At 44.1% G+C, this 21,629-nt stretch overlaps 1 protein-coding gene across 1 annotated transcript in view; it reads right to left on the reverse strand.

Annotated features, from left to right (window-relative positions):
• LOC147702325 (actin-related protein 2/3 complex subunit 1A-B-like) overlaps positions 1-21,629 on the reverse strand; it is a 262,621-nt gene that overhangs the window by 17,288 nt on the left and 223,704 nt on the right. Inside the window, exon 9 of the mRNA XM_086928777.1 lies at positions 17,808-17,898. Coding sequence (XP_086784903.1) covers positions 17,808-17,898 — 91 coding nt within the window. The remainder of the gene's footprint in view (positions 1-17,807; positions 17,899-21,629) is intronic.

Consider the following 21,629-nt stretch of genomic DNA (forward strand, 5'->3'; position numbering starts at 1 on the left):
AGAAAGACAGGCTTAGACTTTGCAATGAATACACTAGTTCCTGTAGACCAGAAGGGTCCCTATGTATATTGCCTTACTAATGGTAAACATACCATGTGCCTCATTAACACTTGTCTTGGCTTTAAACACTTGTAAATTTACCTCAGTACCTCTCTCAGGAATATTCATTGATGCAGAAGGCATTTCTAACCAACGACCCCCTCACCATATTTCTAACCCACATCCATCTCCCTTGTGCCTTTTTGCTCAGTCCAACTTCTGTTGCAAATTTGTAGGTAAGGACATTAGGTGCAAGCTTAATTGCACTGTGGTTTGTACCGCAGATGGTGTTGGCTTAAACATACCCCAACAGTATGAGAATGAAGTACTCTCTCTCCTATGTAAAAATACTGATTGCTGACCAAGTCAAGATAAGACTATGTCTCCAGATTTAACTGGTTTGCTTCGTCAGGTGCTGTCCACATTGTGGTCCACAGGGACCAATGACGTGGGATTCATATTACGAATAGAACTCGTAAAAATCAAGGTCAACCCCAGTACCCACTGACACCTAAGGTGGAGGAAGGGATCCGTCCTGTAATAGTGGACTTGATTAAGCAGAGGGTTTTGAAAAAAAATTGAAAGCCAATGCCTTATGGTACCTTCATAAGAAGCCTGACAAAATGAAGCCAAGCAAGGACACAGTTTCTTAAGTCACATGACACTTGAAGTAGGGAACAGTGGGCCACAGCCAAAAAGCATAGGGCAAACAATGCAAAAACAAATAAGAATTTGAAGTGGTAGCTCAAGAAGGGAACAGATGCATCCATAGATGGGAATTCAAAGAGGCACCTTCATACTCCCTAAGGAGACCACTGCTCCCCACTACACCAGAGCTGAGAGTTCAAAGTGCACCTCAGTGGTAGGGAGGCAGATAACAGTGATACCAAGGAAGTTAAAAAGAGACACGGACAATGCTCAATATATTGACTGTCTACTTGGTCATGATTTAACTATGTCAGGCAACCTATTTCCCCAGCAGCAACTTCAGATAATGGTGTTTAGATTTGAGATGCTGAGACTTGGCTCAATCTGAACACAGGGTGTTGGTCTTCAGGAGTAACAATGGCAGGCAGTGTTCAGGAATCAACTCATATATGAGCAGAGGACAGGGTAAACAGTGGGGCCCAGTGAATGTTGCCCGATTCATGTGCCAGATGGGTAGCCAGGAAGCCAGGAAAGTGACTAGATAATGACCAATTATCTAACAGGTGAGTAGTCAGAGAGCAGAGCAAGATTTATAGACCGACTGCAGCAGATGTCTTAACTGTTTCCCTTTAGAGGTAGTTTGAGAATATTTTGGATTTCAGGAATTCAAGAATATTTGATTTGCCACCAGTTGCAAAATATAATGATCCATTTGGTAACCGAAGAGTGGTTGAGCAGCCCTGGATCCTTGTCTGGAAAGGAAAGACCCAGTGGTTACACGACAAACCAAGAGAGACTGCCATACATGTATAAAGACTATCACAAAGCAGACTGTTGAGCTGGTTGGGGGGACTTTGAAATTTGGATCAGGGAGATCCTTGCTGATGTTTTGCAGTAGGATGGAAGAGCTCTGTGTTTTCTCTCTGATAGATGTAGATTGTTACCAGCTGCATGAAGGTTTATAACATGAGAGGATACAGGAGTAATTTCCTTTCACCAGCTTCTATTATCTCCTGAACCCCAACAGCTCAGCTTCAAACCTGTAACAGAGAGGACAGGAGATTGATGAAATACTTCTAAGGATGCACAGATGAGGTACAATAAAAAAAAGGGCCTGAGATAGAGTTGGACGGCAATGCTCCACCAGAATTACCACTGCAACAAGGATCGAAAGGCCATGATAATTCTGCTGGAGGATTCTCTACCAATGGATCCTCCAATTGAGGCTTAACCAAGTTGTAGTGATGGCCAAAATGAGTCCAATAGACGTCACTGTGGTTAACCAAGCAGGTTTATTAAAGATGAGATCTTACACTGCGACCTCAGCCACAGCCTCCTCTTTACAGCTTTTTTCTACACAGCTCCCGGCGCACGCCTTAGAACGCTGGTCGCTGTGACATTCCAAGTGATGTCACCGCGAGCAGCTCATTACGAGCGGGGCCGCCGGGGGGCAATTGGAGTGGGAGATACCACACATCCCCCTCCCCTGCGAAAGGAAAACAATGGAACAAAGCATGAACAACAGTGTGGCAACCATAGCACAGTACAAACTGATAAAACCCTCTGGAGGGTCTGGTCAAAGTCCTGCTGAGAGGGTAATACAAGAATAACAGAATAGCAGGGGTTACATCATAATATATTGATCCAAGTATCTGGGGGGGTCTGGTCACTCTCCTGCTAGACCTATCACCTTGGTGGGGGAAAGACAACAGCTTCTTAGTGTCAGGACCTTCGTTCTGTTTGGCATCGCCCCCTCTCTCCCTTTCACTAATAGAGTCATGCCCTGGTGGGTGGAACCTGACTACTCTCCCTAGGTTCCAGATCTTCCCCTCTTGAGTTTTGACGGCATTCTTGAATAGTTTGGTGATTTTGGTGGGATTACTGTACTCTGACCAATTTGCTCTTCCAGTGGGGGTTCTGATCTTGATGCTATCCCCTACTTTGAATCCGGCCTCCCGTGTGGCCTTGAGCCGGTCGTATCTTTCTTTCCTTTTCTCCATGGCTTCCTCTTGTCTCTCTAAGCATTCCGCTCCTTTGGAGTGGTCTGACCATCCTTTGTGCCACCCCATCCACCCTGGGGATAGCTTGGTGTTGGGTATCCTTGCACGGAGCAGCTCAAATGGGGTGACTCCCGTCGTCTGGTGCGGTGTGAACCTGTATGCTTCTAGCCGTCTCCACGCCTCTTCTTTCCAGCTTATGCCACTGGCTTTGGCCAGCTGGATGCTTTCCTTGAGGGTTTTGTTAAATCGCTCGACCATGCCATTGGTTTCAGGGTGATACAAAGCGCAACGCTTGTGTTTGATGCCTCTCTCCACTAGGAACGCTTCCATCTCTTTCGAACACAGTTGTACCCCATTATCCGTGAGAATGTTGCTGGGTAGCCCTTCCCTGATGAAGACCTCTTCCAGGAACCCGATGACTGTCTTGGTCGTGACTTCATTCACCAGTTTCATTTCAGGCCACCTAGAAGACAAATCCATGAGCACCAGGACGTAAGGCGTCCGCAGTTCTCCGGACAATGGGCCCACGATGTCTAGCGCCGGCTCTTCCCAGGGTCCTGACGGTGGCGGCCTGCATACCATTGGGGGCGTCAATTGCTTCAAGACTTTGTCACTGTTGCTACACGGAATACAGTCTCTAATTTTCCTTTCCGTGACAAGGTCCATGTTGGGCCACCAATAGTACTCCCTGAGTCTTTGTTTAGTTTTAGTAATATCCAGATGCCCTTCGTGGGCTATCTCAACCAGGTCGTCTCTCACCGACGTAGGCGGTACAAGTCTCGTCCCCCTGAACAGGCACCCATCTACCATGGACAGCTCATTTTTGACAGCCCAGGTTTTCTTCTCGTTTATCTTCGTACTTCCACCTGTCTTTTATTCTTCCGCACACCACCTCCAGGGTCTTGTCTTCCTCCATGGCCTTCTTCCACGTTTCTTCACCCAACGCTCTTTGGATGGTGCAGACATTCTCCATCTGAAGTTCATCCTCTTCATCATCCACATCTCTTTGCTTCTCTCTCGCCTCATTTTCGCTGACGAGTCTCGACAGACAGTCTGCCGTAACATTCCTCGTCCCCGGGACGTACTCTACACCGAAAGTGTATTCTCGGAGGCTGACTACCCACTGTCTTATCCTGCTGGAGATGGCATCCAGACCTTTCCTGCTGAACACTTCCACCAACGGCTTGTGGTCAGTACGGAGAGTGAACTGAGTTCCCCACAGGAAGTCTCTGAATTTCCCCAACGCCCAGGATACTGCTAGGGCTTCTTTTTCTATTACCAAGTAGTTGTTCTCGGACTTCTGGAGTGACCTTGAGGCAAACGCTATGGTTTCTTCTCCGTCTTTTCCTACTTGGGTGAGGACTGCTCCCAGCCCCTTGGCACTAGCATCGGTGGTGACTACGGTCGCCCGGTTGGGTATGTATGACGTTAAACTGGGTGCTTCTGCAAGTGCCCTCCTTACGTCTTCAAACTCCCTCTGGCACTCCTGACTCCAGTTGAATTCAGCCTCTTTCTTCAACAGCAGTCTGATGGCGTAAGTCCTTCCTGCCAGGTTCCTTATGAATTTCCCGTAGAACTCCAACATTCCCATGAATGACTTGATTTCATCTTTGCTTGTGGGAGGTGCCAAATTCACGATGGTGTTTTGTAGTTCGGCCTTGGGGCATATTCCTTCCGTCGTTACTTTGTGCCCCAAGAAATCCAACTCTGCACAGCCGAACACGCACTTGTCTTTTTTCACTGTAAGACCTTGTGACTGGAACCTTCCTAGCACGCGTCTCAGTCTCTCATCATGCTCTTCATGGTCCTTAGCGAAAATGAGCACGTCATCTTGGTAACACATGACGCCTGGGATGCCTTTCAAGATGCTGCCCATGAGTCTCTGAAATACAGCGGCCGCTGAGACTAGCCCGAAAGGCATTCTTTTGAATTTGCACGCACCCATCGGCGTCACGAAAGCTGTGAGTTCCTGTGACTCTTGGTGTAGTTTAATCTGGAAGTAGGCCGAGGCGAGATCGAGAGTGGAAAACACCTTTGCCCCCTCTAGCATGCTCATCATTTGGGTGATGTTCGGTAGAGGGTATCCGTCGACCACGACCTCCTTGTTCAACGCCCTCAAGTCGATGCAGAGCCGGACCGACCCATCCTTCTTCTTTGCGGCCACAATGGGTGCCAACCATTCCGTCGCTTCCACGGGCTCGATGACTCAAGCCTTGCACAATTTCTCTAGTTCACATTTCACCTCTTCTTGGATGGCAATGGGGAGCTTTCTGACTTTAGCCACAACTGGTTTTGCGTTCTTTTTCAATTTTATCTTGTGGCAGTAGTTTTTTAGGCATCCTAGTTCCTCCCTGAACACTCCTTTGAACTCTGTCACTATGTCCGTCTGGTGCTCTTGTATTTCCTGTATCAGGATCTGGGGATTACTGTTGGGATTGAGATAAACCCCTAACTCCTTCTGTGCTTGCCACCCCAAGATGTTGTCCCCTACAGTGGACACATAAATCTTGGACACAGTTGTCCTGTTACTGTATTCAATTGTACTTAAAAAATAGCCTTTCATGGAGATGGGGCGACCAGCATACCTCCCAGGCCTCAAATCCATTCTTCTCAAAATTATCTTTCCCATGGACACCCGAGAGAATTCCTTAGCATTGATGATGGTTATCCTAGAACAGGAATCGAACAATGCCTCCAGGGCAATCCCCCCTACTTTTATGGTGTCTTTAGGGCTGTTGACCTGACCTTCGTCAACCTGCACCACTATTTCCACGCACGTGGTGTCATCGAGGCTTGGGACCTGCAACTCCTTGACCTGCACTACAAATTCGTCGCACACTACATTCGTCCTGTCTCTACTCTGCCTGCTGACCCCTTGCCCACTCTTGCAGTATTGCTTAAAGTGACCTTTCTTGCCGCACTTTTTACATGTAAATCTGAGGGCGGGGCACTCTTTGTCGTTGGCTAGATGTCCCTGCTTGCCACACCTCTAGCAGGTGCCCTTGAATGACCCCCCATTTGTTCTCCTTCTGCTCTCTGCTCGCTACCTTCTGCCCTTTGACCACAGATACTGCCTCACATTCAGTCACCACTTCACTGACATTGGTCTTGTCATTGCTCCTCTTTTCCCCAGTGTCTTGCTTTATCTCTCTGACACACTGTAACATGTGCTCCACCTGTTTTGCTATGATGAGAACCTCCCTCAACGGCGGGTCATCCTTAAGCCATAACTCTTCTCGCATACGCTCCATCCTGCAAGCCAAAACAAATTGATCCCTAATTCTTTCCTCACTTGCCCCACCGAACTTGCAGGTAGCTGCTAGTTTCCTCAAATCAGAAACAAAATCTTCTATAGATTCTCCCTCCTTCTGTGCTCTCTTCCCAAAGTGGTACCTCTCCATAATTGTGCTGGTCATGGGGAGGTAATGCAAATCTAATTTCTTGAGGCTTACTTCAAATTCATTGAGACCCCTTGCTTCCTGTGTCCCTAAGTCTGGGAGGTGATCTAAAACCTCCTCTCCTTCTGCCCCTAGATAATAGGCTAACAATGCTACCTTCCTTTCTAAACCAAGGTTGGGCCCACATACAGTAGCGTAATTCAAGAACACCTTCTTCCATTTTTTCCATTGGATAGTGGGATCACCTGGGTTGGTCAAGAAAAAAGGTGGAGGGGTCACACTCTGCATGGTTCTGTATCACAGAGCGATATTGCAGATCTACACCCCAGCTGAGGATGCACAGGTTCTACTAAACACAACGTAAAATTAGGGCAGAGCACAATTTTCCTGCACCCAATGGAGCTAGCATGCATAAACTACTTTCTTGTGTAACTTCTACCTCTAACATAAGTTCGAAAATGACAGTTGGAGAGTGCCCAGGTGAATGTACAAAAACACATAAATTGCGCAGTATTAAGCAGCCAGCAAAGGAAAGCCCTTCAGACAGTTTCTAGTTTTTGCCTGCACGGCCCACACTTCATGCAGCAGACTGTATTATCCTTTAAGCTGAATGCAGGAGGATGCTGACACCACAGCGTGAGGCCTCCCCCTTCACAAAGTCATGCTTCGCAAATTGTGTGCTCAACAGCGCGTTCAATTCTCCATTCTGCCAGCCCAGTTCGTCTAGAAGCGCTTCCGTGGAGACAGAGAAAAAAAACCCTTCTTCTTAACACGCCCCTGACAAAGTCAAACGTTAGCACACACTTTTAGACAAGTTCTGCTCAATTCGTTCTTCAAATACTGGCACTCTCCATGTTCATGTGTGACAGGAAGTGCGTGTAGATCCGGTTACTTCGACCGTGGGTCACTGGCAATGTTTATTCTGCAGTTACTCTCCGAGGGGAAAGGAGAGCTGCCTTCGTCAAACGCGCCTCACAGCTTTACTAGAAAACAGCTGTCTGTTTATACTCATTCTTCGTATACGCGGCAATGAGCAAAGTCAAAGTCACAGGAAAAGGTGGATGAATTGCACAATGTCCCACACGCTGCCTCCACGCTTAGGGTAACCGCTGGGAGCGAACATTAAGTTCTTAGTCAGCTTCTCCCTAGCGCCACGTTTCTCCTCGCTCGGCTGTCAAACCCCATACACAAATCGTGAGGCAATCGCGCTGCCTTCAGCTGTTCATATGCGCGTAACCCCCCTTCTTCTCACTCCGCGCCTTTGATCACTCACAGAGTACCTTACTTCTTTCTTCAAATAAGACTGATGCGGCTACATCCGAGTAGCAGTTGCTCTCTGCTCCACTTCCTATTTTCTTTCCTGACGCGAAGATATTATCCCGATGCTGTCCGCTTCTTCCGCACTGACAAGCACCTTGCTTCTACCTGTCAGCTGTTTCTTTCTTTATTCCTTGTGCGTGTTGAGGTCGCTGGAGAGTTTTCCCTCGTCGCCAGTGTAGTGACGGCCAAAATGAGTCCAATAGACGTCACTGTGGTTAACCAAGCAGGTTTATTAAAGATGAGATCTTACACTGCGACCTCAGCCACAGCCTCCTCTTTACAGCTTTTTTCTACACAGCTCCCGGCGCTCGCCTTAGAACGCTGGTCGCGGTGACATTCCAAGTGATGTCACCGCGAGCGAGCAGCTCATTACGAGCGGAGCCGCCGGGGGGCAATTGAAGTGGGAGATACCACACAAGTCCTCCATAAATCAGAGGATTGTCCCTTGCCTCTAGAGGAGACTGGCTCACTGAGTGTTTCAGGACACCGTCGCAAGACATTAGTCTTTTACTTCCATGAGATTGTTGAGGTCATAGCTGAGCAGTCATATGTCCCTTTGCCATGTTCCAAAGACTGGAGGAAAAACAAGAGGGAGCGGGTTAGGCTATGGCACCGTCATCACTCGATGGCTAGCGGATTATCATGGTTCCTTAATCATCATTTAGCAATACCATTGGCGGCTCGTTTCTTATGCTCCATTTTGTGTTCCAGATGCTCACCAAATAAACAATTACAAATATAATTAATGTGGACTCCGCCTTTGCTTTTGCCTGAGTCGTAAATGCGTAAAACAAAAAAAAGTAACTTTCTACCAGAATGCACTGCAAGCATAGATCCCCGCTGTCGCCGAAATCCAGCAGTGTATGTTCAACGGGTGCACGTCATCCATCCTAGGATAGCTACAGCAGTTTTCAGAGCTCTTCTGCCACTCAATGAAATTGCGCTTCAATTCCTCCCCGAGTCTGCACATAAAATGCTCACGCTGTCCATCAGAGCGTAAGCTTCTTTTCATAAAAGGCTTTTCGTGTTCACGGGATGCTGTCCAGCCTCTAACATCATCGAAAGGATTTATATTGTCATAATCCGTGGCCAAATCTCTGGTAGATTATAACATGGCAGGGCTCTCGGGAGAGGCAGACCTGGGAAAAAGCCAGCGAGGAGGTCCGAGAGGCAGGTGGTCCTGCAAGGGTGGGGGCCAGGCAGAGTCTGTCGTAAGTCAGGCAAAGTATGCAGAAGGCTTACTCTGAGCGGCCAGTCCTGCGTTCCAGTGGCAGCGACTGGCAGGAAATAAGAAAGTTTCCCAAATCCAGCTCTGATTCACAAAGTGTTGCTTGTGGAAGTTAAAAGTCCGACTTCCAATCCAGGTTCCCCCAAATTATACTATCCTACGCAAATACATGTTCTTTCTATGCTGTTCTCTTGACAGCCAAAATAGGTCCAAGTTCAGGGCAGGATTCCTTCATGGGCAAAAGAGTGTTATTTACATTAAGCTGTGGCGAAAACGGAAATCTTAAGAGCCAAAGATATATGCCCGATTGTGGCACCTTTCCAAAAATTCATGTAGCTGCATTTTTATCCTGCTTAGCCTTCCTCCCTTCTTCCTCCCTCCCTCGGGAACTAGGGAACTTCCAGGCCTGTGGTGATCTCAAATAACTTTAAAATGTTTTTGACATTGTAAAGTACTTTTGTAAAAGTTCTAGTTCTTCAACACCTTTTTTTGCTAATGGCAGACTAGGCTGACAGTCAAGTTTGCAAGTGACCATTAGTTTTAAGAAAAATACACTTGGGCGAAAGACCTTTGACGCATCTTAAATAATGTATAACACACACATCGATATTAAGCACACAACTATAAAAACAGTGTTAAAAGGCATGGAAGTGTGTTTCGGCACATATGGGAAGAAATTACAATTGGGTAAGTGAATTTTAAAACTTCTGAATAATTTCAAGTGAAGCAGACAAGCCCCTCGAAAAAGAAGGGAAACTGGGTGTTATCTTCGTTTCTGAGGTGTGTCCATTAACAAATAGGGCTCCCTGTAATAATATAAAAATACAATATTTAGTATATCTCGGCACACGCCCATTTAGGATTAAGGGAGACAAAAAGTTAAGGATACATTTGGAGGTAGAGATAGCGTTAGGATGTGCAAGAGTTTTAACCACCTGGGTCCGTATTACAGAGAGTGAAAGGGCATTTGTTTCTGCTTCTTGCGTCCCTGGGGCTCTTTCGTATTATATAAGGGGCTGCAAATGCATTATTAGTTATAAGGATAATAAGGATTATGCTAGTGCACATTTTGCGACTGCGTGATCACAATGAGGCATTCGCTCATTTGCATGGGGCCACTGCTACGTAATATTAGACTTGGACGACGCAGAGTCGAAGAAGATGCTGGGGAGTGCATTGACTGTGCATCACAAAAGGAGGGAATGTGGAGTCAGTGCACCAGACGAAAGCAGAGCACCCTGCAACGCCAGCACTGGGGGTGTCCAAGGACACCCTAGAGGGCAATGACCTGAAACAACTTTTCAAAACAAAACTTGATTGGTAGATTTAATAGATTATCAAGCCTCAAACCCTAAGGAACTGGCATACCCGACCTGTCTTGGGAATAAAAGCAGCGTTACCCAAATATCTCACCAAAAACATAGATACCCACAGAGATCGAAACACACTGGCACACCCTAAACAGTGCTAAATATAGTGCTTAATTCGTAAACAAATAAGTGCCTGGCCCTCCCCAAGAGGCTTCTGCAGCTTGCACCGGACATTGCTTCAGTCAGCTCTGCCCATGACAGTGCCAAAACAACCATTAACCATTAACCATCACACTTCTAAAAGTGTTACAATTCAGTCAGTTCCAGGCCCTCGTCGTTAATAAAATAGCTTGAGAGCTGGTAATAGTAACTTTAAATGTATCTTGAGTTAATAAGCATCTGTTGTTGTGCTCATCTCTAAAGTAGACAGTCAGGGCCACCATGTTGCAGACTGTCATAAGTAAATGTAAAAATGTAAATTGATACTTGTATAGCGCACTACTCACCCGCAAGGGTCTCAAGGCGATTGTACGAATACCGCTGTGGAACCCATCCTGGCTTTCCCTGTGAGGCATCCACTCCTGGGCACCCCCAAGGTGGAGCCCAGACATCCTTTGCGTTGTGGGGGCCGTTGTGGAGATTAAGCAAGCTATTGCCCAGAGTTGCAGAGTGGGACTCCATGATTGGAATAGGCTCCGAGTGGGACTCCATGATTGGAATAGACACCGAGGAGAGAATTATCAGGTCCGTGGAATTTTGAGCCCAAGACCCGCTGGGGCGGGGAATTGAACCCTGGTCCCGAGCTAGACCTCTGCATCAGGGTCTGCCGCTCTAATCATTGAGCCACACTTCTCCATTGGTGTACCAGTGTTGACAATTAAGTGCCAGTGATGAGTACCGGAAACAACCGGCTCAAATTAAGTGCTGAATAAATGCTGTGTAATCAAGAAACTGAAGCCCCATAATATACCTAAGGACACCGGAGAGCACCTAGGCAGGGGAAATCCCCCCCCCCCCCCACCCCCCTAAAAAATAGGTACTTTCTTCCCCAAGACAATGACTTTGCTATATCAATTGTGGGAATTAGTCAGGAATTGAGACTAGACGATATGCGTCCAATGTCTAAAAACGTAAACTTTAATTTCACTTAACATGTGCAATCATTTTTTGTGTTTGCACCTTGCACTGTCATTTAATGTGTGATTTTTTGTTATCTTGTTTAATTAGGAATGTCAAATGGTAATTATTGTGCTGAATACCATGTATAAATCCTGCCACTGACTAATTAACATTATTTCACAGTGGAAACCTGGCTAGAAGTTCGAATTTCTGAATTAATCTTCAAAAATACTAACTGTGACATTTTGAAAAAAGTCCGGATGTCACGTATATTTAAAGGAAACTATAATAATCCATGGTTAATGAGGGAAACCTTGTTCCCTTATTGATGTTTAAATCTTTAGAACTTTTCCCCGTGATGACAGCCCCCCAAAGTGGTTTGAGGAGCATCTCTTTACCTGACCTAGAAGGACAGGACCTCACTTTCAGTGGGAAAGTCCCCGAAAGGATGGAAAGTGTATGATGCTGTTCATGTTACCTGACAAGGTCCAGACATCTCTACGGCATGTTTTCAATCTACAGGTTTCAATGGGCCTGGTAAATGTGGGGACTGCGGTACTGGGCCCTTCTACAAAGAGCAGTCACAGGCCCCAGTTGTGAGGCAGAGGAAATTCTTAGTTTCATACCAAATTCGAAGCTGTCTTATTCTCACTGAGGTGTCCCAGGCATAGAAACAGTAGTAAAAGAGACAAAGACAAAGCAACTGGAACCACAGGTGAGCATCTCCCTCCATTGCCCACTTTGAGTGGCACAATAAAGATCACACCTCTTAAATTACTGGTGCGCAATAATAATAATATTAGATCTATGGGTACTACAGAACTCGTCAGCGTCTTTCAGATTTGTAAAAGCATCTCTAACTCCGCAAGAGAGACTCCTCAGTTTTGATCAAGAGAACAGTACAGTTTCAGTGCAGAGATTCAAGATCTGGGCCTTCTGCAAGCGATATAAAGGGTGAGTTGGACGTTTTATGATCTTTAAGAAATATCTTTCTAGCTCAGAATAAAACCAACAAACTTTGTCCGGGCACAGACCTAGGCCACTTTGCTATCACCCTTTTAAGATGGCAACTGTTCATTTGTGGAATACTTGAGCAGGGAGACTGTTTGGTTCATCTAGGAAAGAATGCACCCAACTCGCAGTTCCTATTTTCCCTCCACACAGACATCTTTCAACTTCAGTGTGAAGAGTAGGTGGGGCAGTTTGCAAGCCTTTCCTTTGACAATTCTTTCACGCCCCTATTGACTTAAAATACAACTCAATCCTTTCCCCATGCCCTAAAAAGTTAGGAGTATACTGATCTGGAGTAGTGACAAGTGCTCCATGGTCAGGATCCCAAACCTACTTGTGTTGCAATTTCTGCCAAGCTCTGATTTGTCAAAAGCTTTCTAAAACGTGCAATCATTTAATGGCAGCAAATGGAATAGTTTTCGGTTGTTATCTATCAGTGAAATTCCGATTCCGAGGGAGGAAGTATTATAATAATAATAATAATAAGGCATTTATAAAGCGCATGGCTGCACAAAACTGTGTATCCCCGCGCTTACTGCTAACAAAAAACTATCAGAGGGAAAGAGTCGGAAAAGAATCATAACATAAATTTATTGCGAGAAAAGGTGAGTTTTTAATTTAGCTCTGAATAGAGTTTCCGAGGGTTCCATTCGCAGATGCACTGGGAGGGCATTCCAATGTTTCACTGCTAAGTAGCGAAAGGATCTGCCCCCCATTTTTGCTCTGGAAATACGGGGAAGTTTGAATTGTGTCATACCAGATGATCTTAGGTCTCTGATCGGGCAATGGATCGTTAAGAGATTTCTGAGGTAGATAGGTCCTTTATTGTGGGCAATCCGATGGGCGTAGCAAAGGCTTTTAAATCTGATTCTTTCCCTAACAGGGAGCCAGTGCAATTTGGACAGGGCAGCTTTGGAAGATGTTCTTCTGGGAAGACCCAGCACCATGCGAGTGGCAGCATTTTGAATGCATTGTAGCTGGTGTAAATGCTTCTGGTTAAGGCCTAAAAGGAGAACGTTTCCGTAATCTAAATGGGGTGTTATTAGAGCATGTACAATGGTTTTTCTGGCTCCAATAGGGATAAGATCAATGATCTTCCGCAGGGTTTTTAACGTGCCAAAGCACTTGCCTGTTATTTTGCTGACTTGGGATTTTCCCGAAAGATCCGAGTCAATCATAACCCCTAAATTTTTGACCTTTTCTACAGGCAGGGGAGTTCACCCAGGGCCGTAGGCCACCATGCCTGGGACCATATTGATGTTTTGTTCCCTACCACCAACACCTCTGTCTTGTCTCCATTTAAGCGGAGGCAATTGTTGTCCATCCAAGTGGCTACAGCAGCCATGCAACCAGAGAAATTGGTGGCATATTTCTCGCTGTCTGGGGTAAGTTTGAGCATTAGTTGGGTGTCGTCGGCATAACTGACAATGCCCACCCCAAAATCCTCCACAACGTGGGCCAGGGGTTCCATATAGATGTTGAATAAGGTCGGGCTCAAACTGGAGCCCTGTGTAACCCCATGGCTCACTTCACGAGAAGATGATTTGAAGGGTGGGCAGTGCAACTGAAACAATCTTTTGGTGAGAAAAGATTCGAGCCAAGCTAATGCATGATCTTTCACTCCTATGTCCGAGAGTCGGGACAGCAGCGTGGAATGAAGCACAGTATCAAAAGCTGCGCTTAGGTCTAGCATGACCAGCGCTGCTGTCTCTCCCTCGTCCACCATCCTACGGATACACTCCGTGGAATACAGAACAGCAGATTCTGTGGAATAGCCAGGTCTAAAACCCGATTGGGAGGGGTGGAGTATAGTTTCCTTTTTTAAAAAAGCCATAAGCTGTTTATTAACTATTTTTTCTATTATCTTGGCACATTGCGGCAGGAGAGAGATGGGCCTGAGGTTTTGGAACTGAGTGATAGGGATATTGGGTTTCTTTTTTAGAGGTATGACTTGCGCTGTTTTCCAAGCCTCCGGTACATTACATTCTTGAAAGGATAGGGTTATCATGTTTCTTATATGATCTATAAGAAAGTTTTCCATGATATCTTTACTTTTTACCAATGGGCACACATCGCTAGGGGAACCTGAAGGAATACTCTTGATGATGTTAATAAGGTCTTTTTTGTCAGGTGTAGTGAATTTGGTAAGTGTGGAATTTTGAGTAGGGGAGTTTTTAGTCATTGTCTCCTTTCCTAATTTAGAGGGTTTGGGGAAGGTAGCATGAATTTTCTCGACTTTTTCGACGAAGAAATCTACTATTTGTTCACATATATCGTTGGAATATGTGTCTTGCGTATCTAACCGTGTGGTATCTGTTAGTTCTTTATAGATACGAAACAGTTCCTTCGTAGGGTTGTCTGCCTCCTCAATTCTGGTTTTAAAAAAGACGCTTTTTTCCTCTCTTACCATTTTCTGGTATTTTTTTAGTTCCGATCTGTAAATTTCCTTAAGTTCAGGAGTGTAACTTTTTCTCCATTTGCGTTCTATCGCTTTGCATTGGGTCTTTGCAATTTTTAGTTTCTCAGAGTACCACGGTTCTGATTTGGTTCTTCTGACAGGGGGTTTCGAGGTCCACGGGCGATTTTGTCTAATGCCTTACCTAGCCATAATTCATAGTTATTCCATGTGTCTTGTAAGGACTGACCTGCAGGGGGGGAGTGATCCTCTAATGCTCTGATAAATTGTTCAGGGGTGTAGTTTTTCCAATTGCGGCGCTTTAGAGAAAGTAATTTATTGGGAGCGTTATTGGTAATGTTAGTAGGTATGTTGAAAGTGATTATATGATGGTTGGACCAGATTATAGGGGCCGGGGGGAGAATTTCAATTCCTTCCCAAGTAGCAAAGATTGGGTCAAGGAGGTGACCATGTTGATGAGTAGAGTTGGTGGATAGCAATTTTATTCCCAGCGAGTGCATTGCTGTCTTGAGTATTTGTGCCTCTTTTGCATTATTGTCTTCAAAATGAAGATTAAGGTCACCTAAGATCATAAAATTATTATGTCTTATAGCTAACTGGGTGGATGCTTCTAAGAGTTGATTGCAGAAAGGGGTTGCAGTGCCAGGGGGGCGATATATAAGGAGACCAGTAATGGTCGTAGATGAGGTCAATTTTATAGAGAATGTACCACATTCACTGTTTATGATGGACTTATTAGTGAGGGTACATTCTAGCTCCTTTTTGCATATGAGTGCGAGTCCTCCCCCACGTTGTTTTGGCCTATTGATTCTTAGAAGACTGTAGTTCGAGGGCACTGTCTCTAAGATATCGGGGGAGGAGGATTCCTCCAACCATGTTTCAGTGAGAAACATTACATCGAAGTCACATTTCTGTAAAAGATCGTGTATTTCAGTTTTATGTTTTATCATAGATCTGCAATTGAGCATCATCATTTTTAATTTGGTCGTGGGGGCAGCATTGTTCTTAGCTGTGGGAAGTGATTTGTTGCATATTTTACAATGCGCAGGTATCATATTGGGGTCTATGGTGTGCAGACAGGATTTGTTAGAGGTCTTACCCAGTTCGAATAGGGTTGTATTTGAGTAGTGGATTCTCTGATGATCATCCTCCCTGTCTGTCTCAAGAGGTTTTTCTGTGGGGGCATAGAGTCCTGCCCCGTGCCCCGTTCGGTCGCGGACGGGCGCAGATGGGCAGGACTCAGGCTTGACTCCGGCGCGCGATTGGCGCGCCTGCAATGCGCGTCCGCTGCGCGGAGCCATTGACGTATAATTTTATGCAGTCGGGCGAGCGACGTGCAGTGCGAGCCCTCACAAAGATGGCCGCTGTACTTTCTATTATTCAGATACCTAGTTAGTCCCCACCAGATGACGGCCTGTGAATCGGCCACACCCACGGGGGCAAAGCAAGTAATCTGCCGCCTCACTAAGAGGAAATTGATGTCAAGCACAATCACAATAATCTTATCCGCCGCTAAGGAAATTCAGCGCGAGAGCAGATCGAGTGCCAGGGGGTCAGGGGAGAGGACACACAGGGAAGTGCAATACAATTTTTAAAATCAAAAGCAGTGCAAGTTAAAATAACCTCCCGGCTCAAGCCTCAGGAGTATAATGTCGAGCAGTAGTTCAACTTGAAAAGGGAATTGGCTTTCTCATCTTCCCACATTTCCAGTCAGGCAGTTAAAATGGTGGCCCTTTTGGCCTTTTCCTGTCAGGATTTTTAATTTAGAGCCTTCAAAGTTTGAACTGTCTTTGTCTATGAAAGTACCTTTCTTATGCAAATTTGGTTGCCTTGACTCAACATGCCCAAAGTCAGTATTGAAGATTGGCTGACAACTTGATCGCTTTGACAAGGGGACGACCAGTGCCATTTTAAATTATTCCAGATCAAGTCTTATTGTCCAATGTTAAATGTTAGTGCACTGCAGCCATCACTTGACTGGGCTTGTGAATAGTCAATATTGTACTTATATTGTTTGGATCTTCTTGCACATTCCTTCAGTACCTGCCACTATACAAAAGATAGATCCCAATTTTGGTTCTTTTTCAACTGGACACATTCTTTGAGGAGAAAAAGTTCAGACACAACTGAAGCCTCAGGCAGAGTTGGCTAAGAGGGTTTGGAACTTTTACTTTCAGAATTGTAGAGGCATGCAATCAAGTGATAACAAGTAACATATTTGTGCTGAAATAACGAATCAGAAATATTCCTCTGAAATACAAAACTCTAGAACATGTTTTACAATGAAACTTTAATGTGACATGTAATTTCCAAGATGTACAGACAATGTACAGAGAGTCTTTGGAGAAAGATGTAGAATATATTAAGAAAGCAAATGTTTGCAAACAGTGCACACGAAAGCCCATTCCTAGACACAGGCATCAAGAAATGATACTGAAGGGTTATGGAGGCTTCACAGAAGCACTAGGAAACATGTTTAAGTGGAAATGACAGGGTATGCTGGCACCAGCCTCCCGGGAGAAACGGTGCAAACCAAAACAGAAAGCTCCATAATGGATTCAGTGGAACAGTAGTACTGAGAAATAGTTGCAGCCAGCTTAATGGCAGGTGGAGGAAGGGGTGCGGGGGCTGTATGGGGAGGAGGATGGGGGTATATTTAATAATTAATTTTAAAAAACTTACCTGTCTGCGGGCTGGGACCCACATTTTCACAGCTCCTGCTCTCCTCTCCTGTCTCCGACAGGAACAGGAAGCAGGCAGCCTCCCTCCCCGCCCCTAAGCCAATCACAACATTGCAATGGCAGCGTTATGATTGGTGGGGCCGCCGCCCAGCCAGGCGCCTATGGGGAGGCCATTTTCTCCATGTAGGCCGCATTGCAGCCTGCATGGAGAAAGGGCAGAGTGCGCATGACTGGTTTGGGCGGCCCCAGAGGGCCAACCAAATCAGTCATGCTCACTCAGGAGAGGGCACACCACACCACTCCTCCCCTCCCCAGCCCTGCTCATAGAGCAGCCCCGCCCACCCGCCCGCAACCAAACACTTCTGCTTTCTCGCAGTGCGAGAAGCAGAAACATAAAATGGTATTGTTTTACCATTTTATGTTTCTGCTTTTCGCACTGCGAGAAAATCGTGGGGCGACGCTCCTCTGGCCTAGTGGGGGAGCCACCCATGCTGCGAAAACAAAAGTTAAATCAGTGAACTTGCAGGATGGGTCAGTGTTGCTAAGTGGTTAGAGAGACATGGACAAACTAAGTAGGACCTACAGGTCATTATCGGCTGTCGTACTACCTGATTTGATGTGGGGGTGTTTAATTTACCTTGGAGTCCCAGATGACCAATGCTCCATCTATTCCCACGCTGCTGAATTTGAAAACACCAGCTTCTCCTCCCTCGAAGATGCGCAGCTGACTGTAGAAATGAAAGAATGAAAAAAGTGTGAGAAATGCTTTTTACAGAGATTAATAAACCCAATATAATGTTGTTAGTTAGTTACGTAATAAATTAGTAATCCTTCAAAAGGCCAGCTAGCTGTGGGGACAGCTAGCTCAACTTCACTCTCTCTTACTTTTCTACTCTGCATGAGTCTTTAAAGATGAGGCAGTCCGCAGCAAAGTAAACAAGACACTTGTTTTTCCAACTTTTATGAATGACAGTCAGTTGGGCATGTTAAATCAACCACAAAATATAGATCTCACTGTGGAAAAAATTGGAGTTCCAACAACTGAAGATTAGCGCATATCAAAGATTTCACAGACTCCACTAATTAGGTATACCGATTGATTATACTTTCCTAAATGTTGAATTATTCAAGAAATTCCCTCGACAAAATCTGGACTTCCTAAAAAGATACTGGGAGGCAGGTTTACAAGCCACTTTTGCGTGATTTTTAACATGGGGAAAGTGACGCAAAAGTGGTGCAAGGGGCTTGTAAATCTGCCCCGGAGTCTCTTTATTAGCACCCTAAGTGGTAAAGTGGTAAACTTAATCATGAATAACATGTATCTACTAACCCAGAACTTCATTTAGTAAGCTTCTTTAACATCCCTTTTGACTTTGTCTTCTAGATCTAAATAAAGTATCAAAGTTTATTCTTTCTTTGTTAGAAAACTTTCTTCCAACTCTGATCATGTGCTCGAAATGCTGTTTCATCCTTCATTGTCTTTATCTGGGGCAGACACATAGAGTTAAACATTACAAATAAAATAAAAAACTCACAAGGTGGTTCTGCTTCTGCCATGCCTAAACCAGTTCGGATGTAAACTTATTAAAAAAAAGTTCAAATAAGTCCATTATCACATAAAGGGAAAACATTTGTGCCATTCAAAAAATCATTGTTGACTGATACATTTTATTTTTAAAAAATTGTTTCAGAAAGATTCAATAATTACGCCACTGGCAGAACATTTTAGTAAAATAGCTTCTTATTCAGTTTTTACAAAAGAAGCAAAGGTAGTTTGATTTGACTTTAATAGATCTTCAGAAACAGAGTTGATGAAAAATACTTTGAAAAAGAGGCTGAGGAATATCAGTGTACATCATCTGAAACAGTGGACATTCATTCAAATATCTAAAAAGCGTGCTAAGAATTTTTTTTTGAAAAAAAAGGAGGCATCCTAAAAAGTAACTCAAAACGTCTGTTTTTAAGGACTTTATTTAAATTATAGATGATAATAAGGAGATTTGCCCTCCTATTGTTCCCCCTGAAGATTCACCAACCAACATCTTCCTTGTGATGGTGGATCACAAGGAAGATGTTGGCTGGTGAATCGGATGTATGTCAGTACAACGCGATCTTTTAGATCGCGGTACTTGACATCGCAGCTTTTACAACGCAAGTCGTTACAACGACTTGCGTTGGAGGGCGCGGATTTCGGAATTTTTAAATTTTATATTCCAACACCAGTCCCCGTAACAGTAGGGAAGGTGTTGGACTATAAAATTAAAACATTCCTTATCCCACAGCGCCATCCAGCGCAAGTCGTAGTAACAGCTGCGGGGAAAAGGTCGTGCGGTGTAAACACCGCGTTGTAAACGACGTTCCCCGGTGAATCTTCAGGAGGAGCAATAAGAGGGCAAAATTGTTCCGTAAAACTAAAATTACAACTCATACTCTTGATGAGTCCACTATACACACTTTACAATCAAACAAGGCTTTCTTAGGACCTCACTTGTCGACTACTACACTTTTTCCCTTATAATTACATTTGTTGATATTTTTTGATTTGTGAACGCATTTCTGAATAGATCTTGTATTACATCTCTTCTACCCATGCATCCACAGTTCTAAATTATACATTCTGCTGATTTAAATGGGTTAATATCCAGAATAATTTGAGTCACCTTTCCTTTTCATTTTTTATGTTTGCCCCATACAACATTCATCATCTAACAATATCCAAACCACAAATGGGGGTCAAGCAAGTAATAATTAAATGAAAAAATCCTTTTGTTCTACAAACTATGATTTCTCTTCTCTGTCATCCATGTTCCATCGTTGGGTGAATTTCTCACTATCGCTTGTAGCCCTACTGGGCATTCAGTTAGAATTCCAAATTCGACCCTTCAAAAACAAGGTGAATCAGAAGTAATAAAAGACTGGTCATGGGCCACTGGAGTAATTAACTCCAAGAACCTATCAGTCCTTGCACACCCTTAACTCTACCTCTAATCTATTTATCCGGTCCCTGAAACTGGCAGGCATACACACACATCTGGAGAAAAGGCTACTTTTACTCAAATCTCAAGCATTCATTATTTGTTTGCAAGAAAGATGATGTAGTTTATTATTATTATGTTATTAGTACTCCAGCCACATCTATTATAAAGGGTCATGCAAGTTTGGGGGTCTATCAATTCTCCTTTTAGTTGACTGGACTAAGAATGATGTAATGGATATTAGCACTTAGGGTCTAACATTTATTTTTAATACCACAGTGTCAAATAAGAAATCCACTTGTCTATTTCTAAATGTTTACTTTCCACCAGATAATAAGAATAATGAAAGTCTCTGAAACGGATTTGACTCAATTTCTGCACTTATTAATTTAAGTCTGGGAGACTGGGTTATAATTGTAGGGTACATTAATGACAAATTTCACATTTTATTTGGGAGTATCTGCTAATAAGGACCTCGAAGAAATTCTGGCCTCAGATGGGTGACCTCTAGCTCCTCGATAATAGATGATAATGAAACTATGCCCTTTTTGATTTACTTACTGAAAGGCAGATCATCAGGAATTCTTAAAATGATCATTTGCTTCTTTCTGTCAAAATGGCACTTTCATCAAAGGTGATCTATTCCTGGAATCTAAGGGGTGGAACTGTAATAATTGCAAAAAGAAGGGGACCCCTGAAAAACTAGTATGTAGTACACCTAGACAGGGAAATACAGTAATGTAAGCTTTATAGGGCTACTGCAACTTAAAATACTCCTTTACAATTGATTAAAGGAAAACATTAAAGTGACACTCTACAAAGATGCTGATGTTTTAGAAAAATACATTTACTGTATTCATATGATATTCTGATTATAAATGTGTAAAACACAATAAATTTACATACAAAGACAATCACAATTACCACACAATAATGATGGAGACTTTTACAAGCGCACAACATACATACCACATTCATACTATCCCACATAGAACTCAATTCATACACAAAAAATTACAAAATTGTAACAAAATGTGCATATATTAATGATGTACAATCTATATAGATGGATTGATGAAAGTTTTTTTGGGGAAATGGGTACAAGTCTAACTCGACGCGCGTTTCGACTGAAACGCAGTCTTCATCAGGAGTTTCAGATTATAGATGTTGTGCTAGAGAACAAGAAGAATTCTTTGGAATTAGCTGGTCCCTGAAAACCGTAGTGGCGTACACATAGATGAAGGATATAGATGTTAAATAGACTCTGAAGAATCAAATGTCCATATAAAGATGATCTTATGCATCCCAGCCTTAATAAAGATGAATCTAACTCGGGCCCGAGGAAGGCGCACAGCAGTACACTTTTAGTGGATAAGTAGACGGGATTAAATACGACTGGGCAGTTCAGTTGAACATGGTAAAAACGAGCAAACGGCCTGGGAAGAACACAGAGCGGCAGGCGATATTGATGCAAGCAAAGATAG

This window comes from Lissotriton vulgaris, chromosome 7 (assembly GCF_964263255.1).
Source record: "Lissotriton vulgaris chromosome 7, aLisVul1.2, whole genome shotgun sequence".
In the NCBI taxonomy this organism is placed as follows: Eukaryota; Metazoa; Chordata; class Amphibia; order Caudata; family Salamandridae; genus Lissotriton; species Lissotriton vulgaris.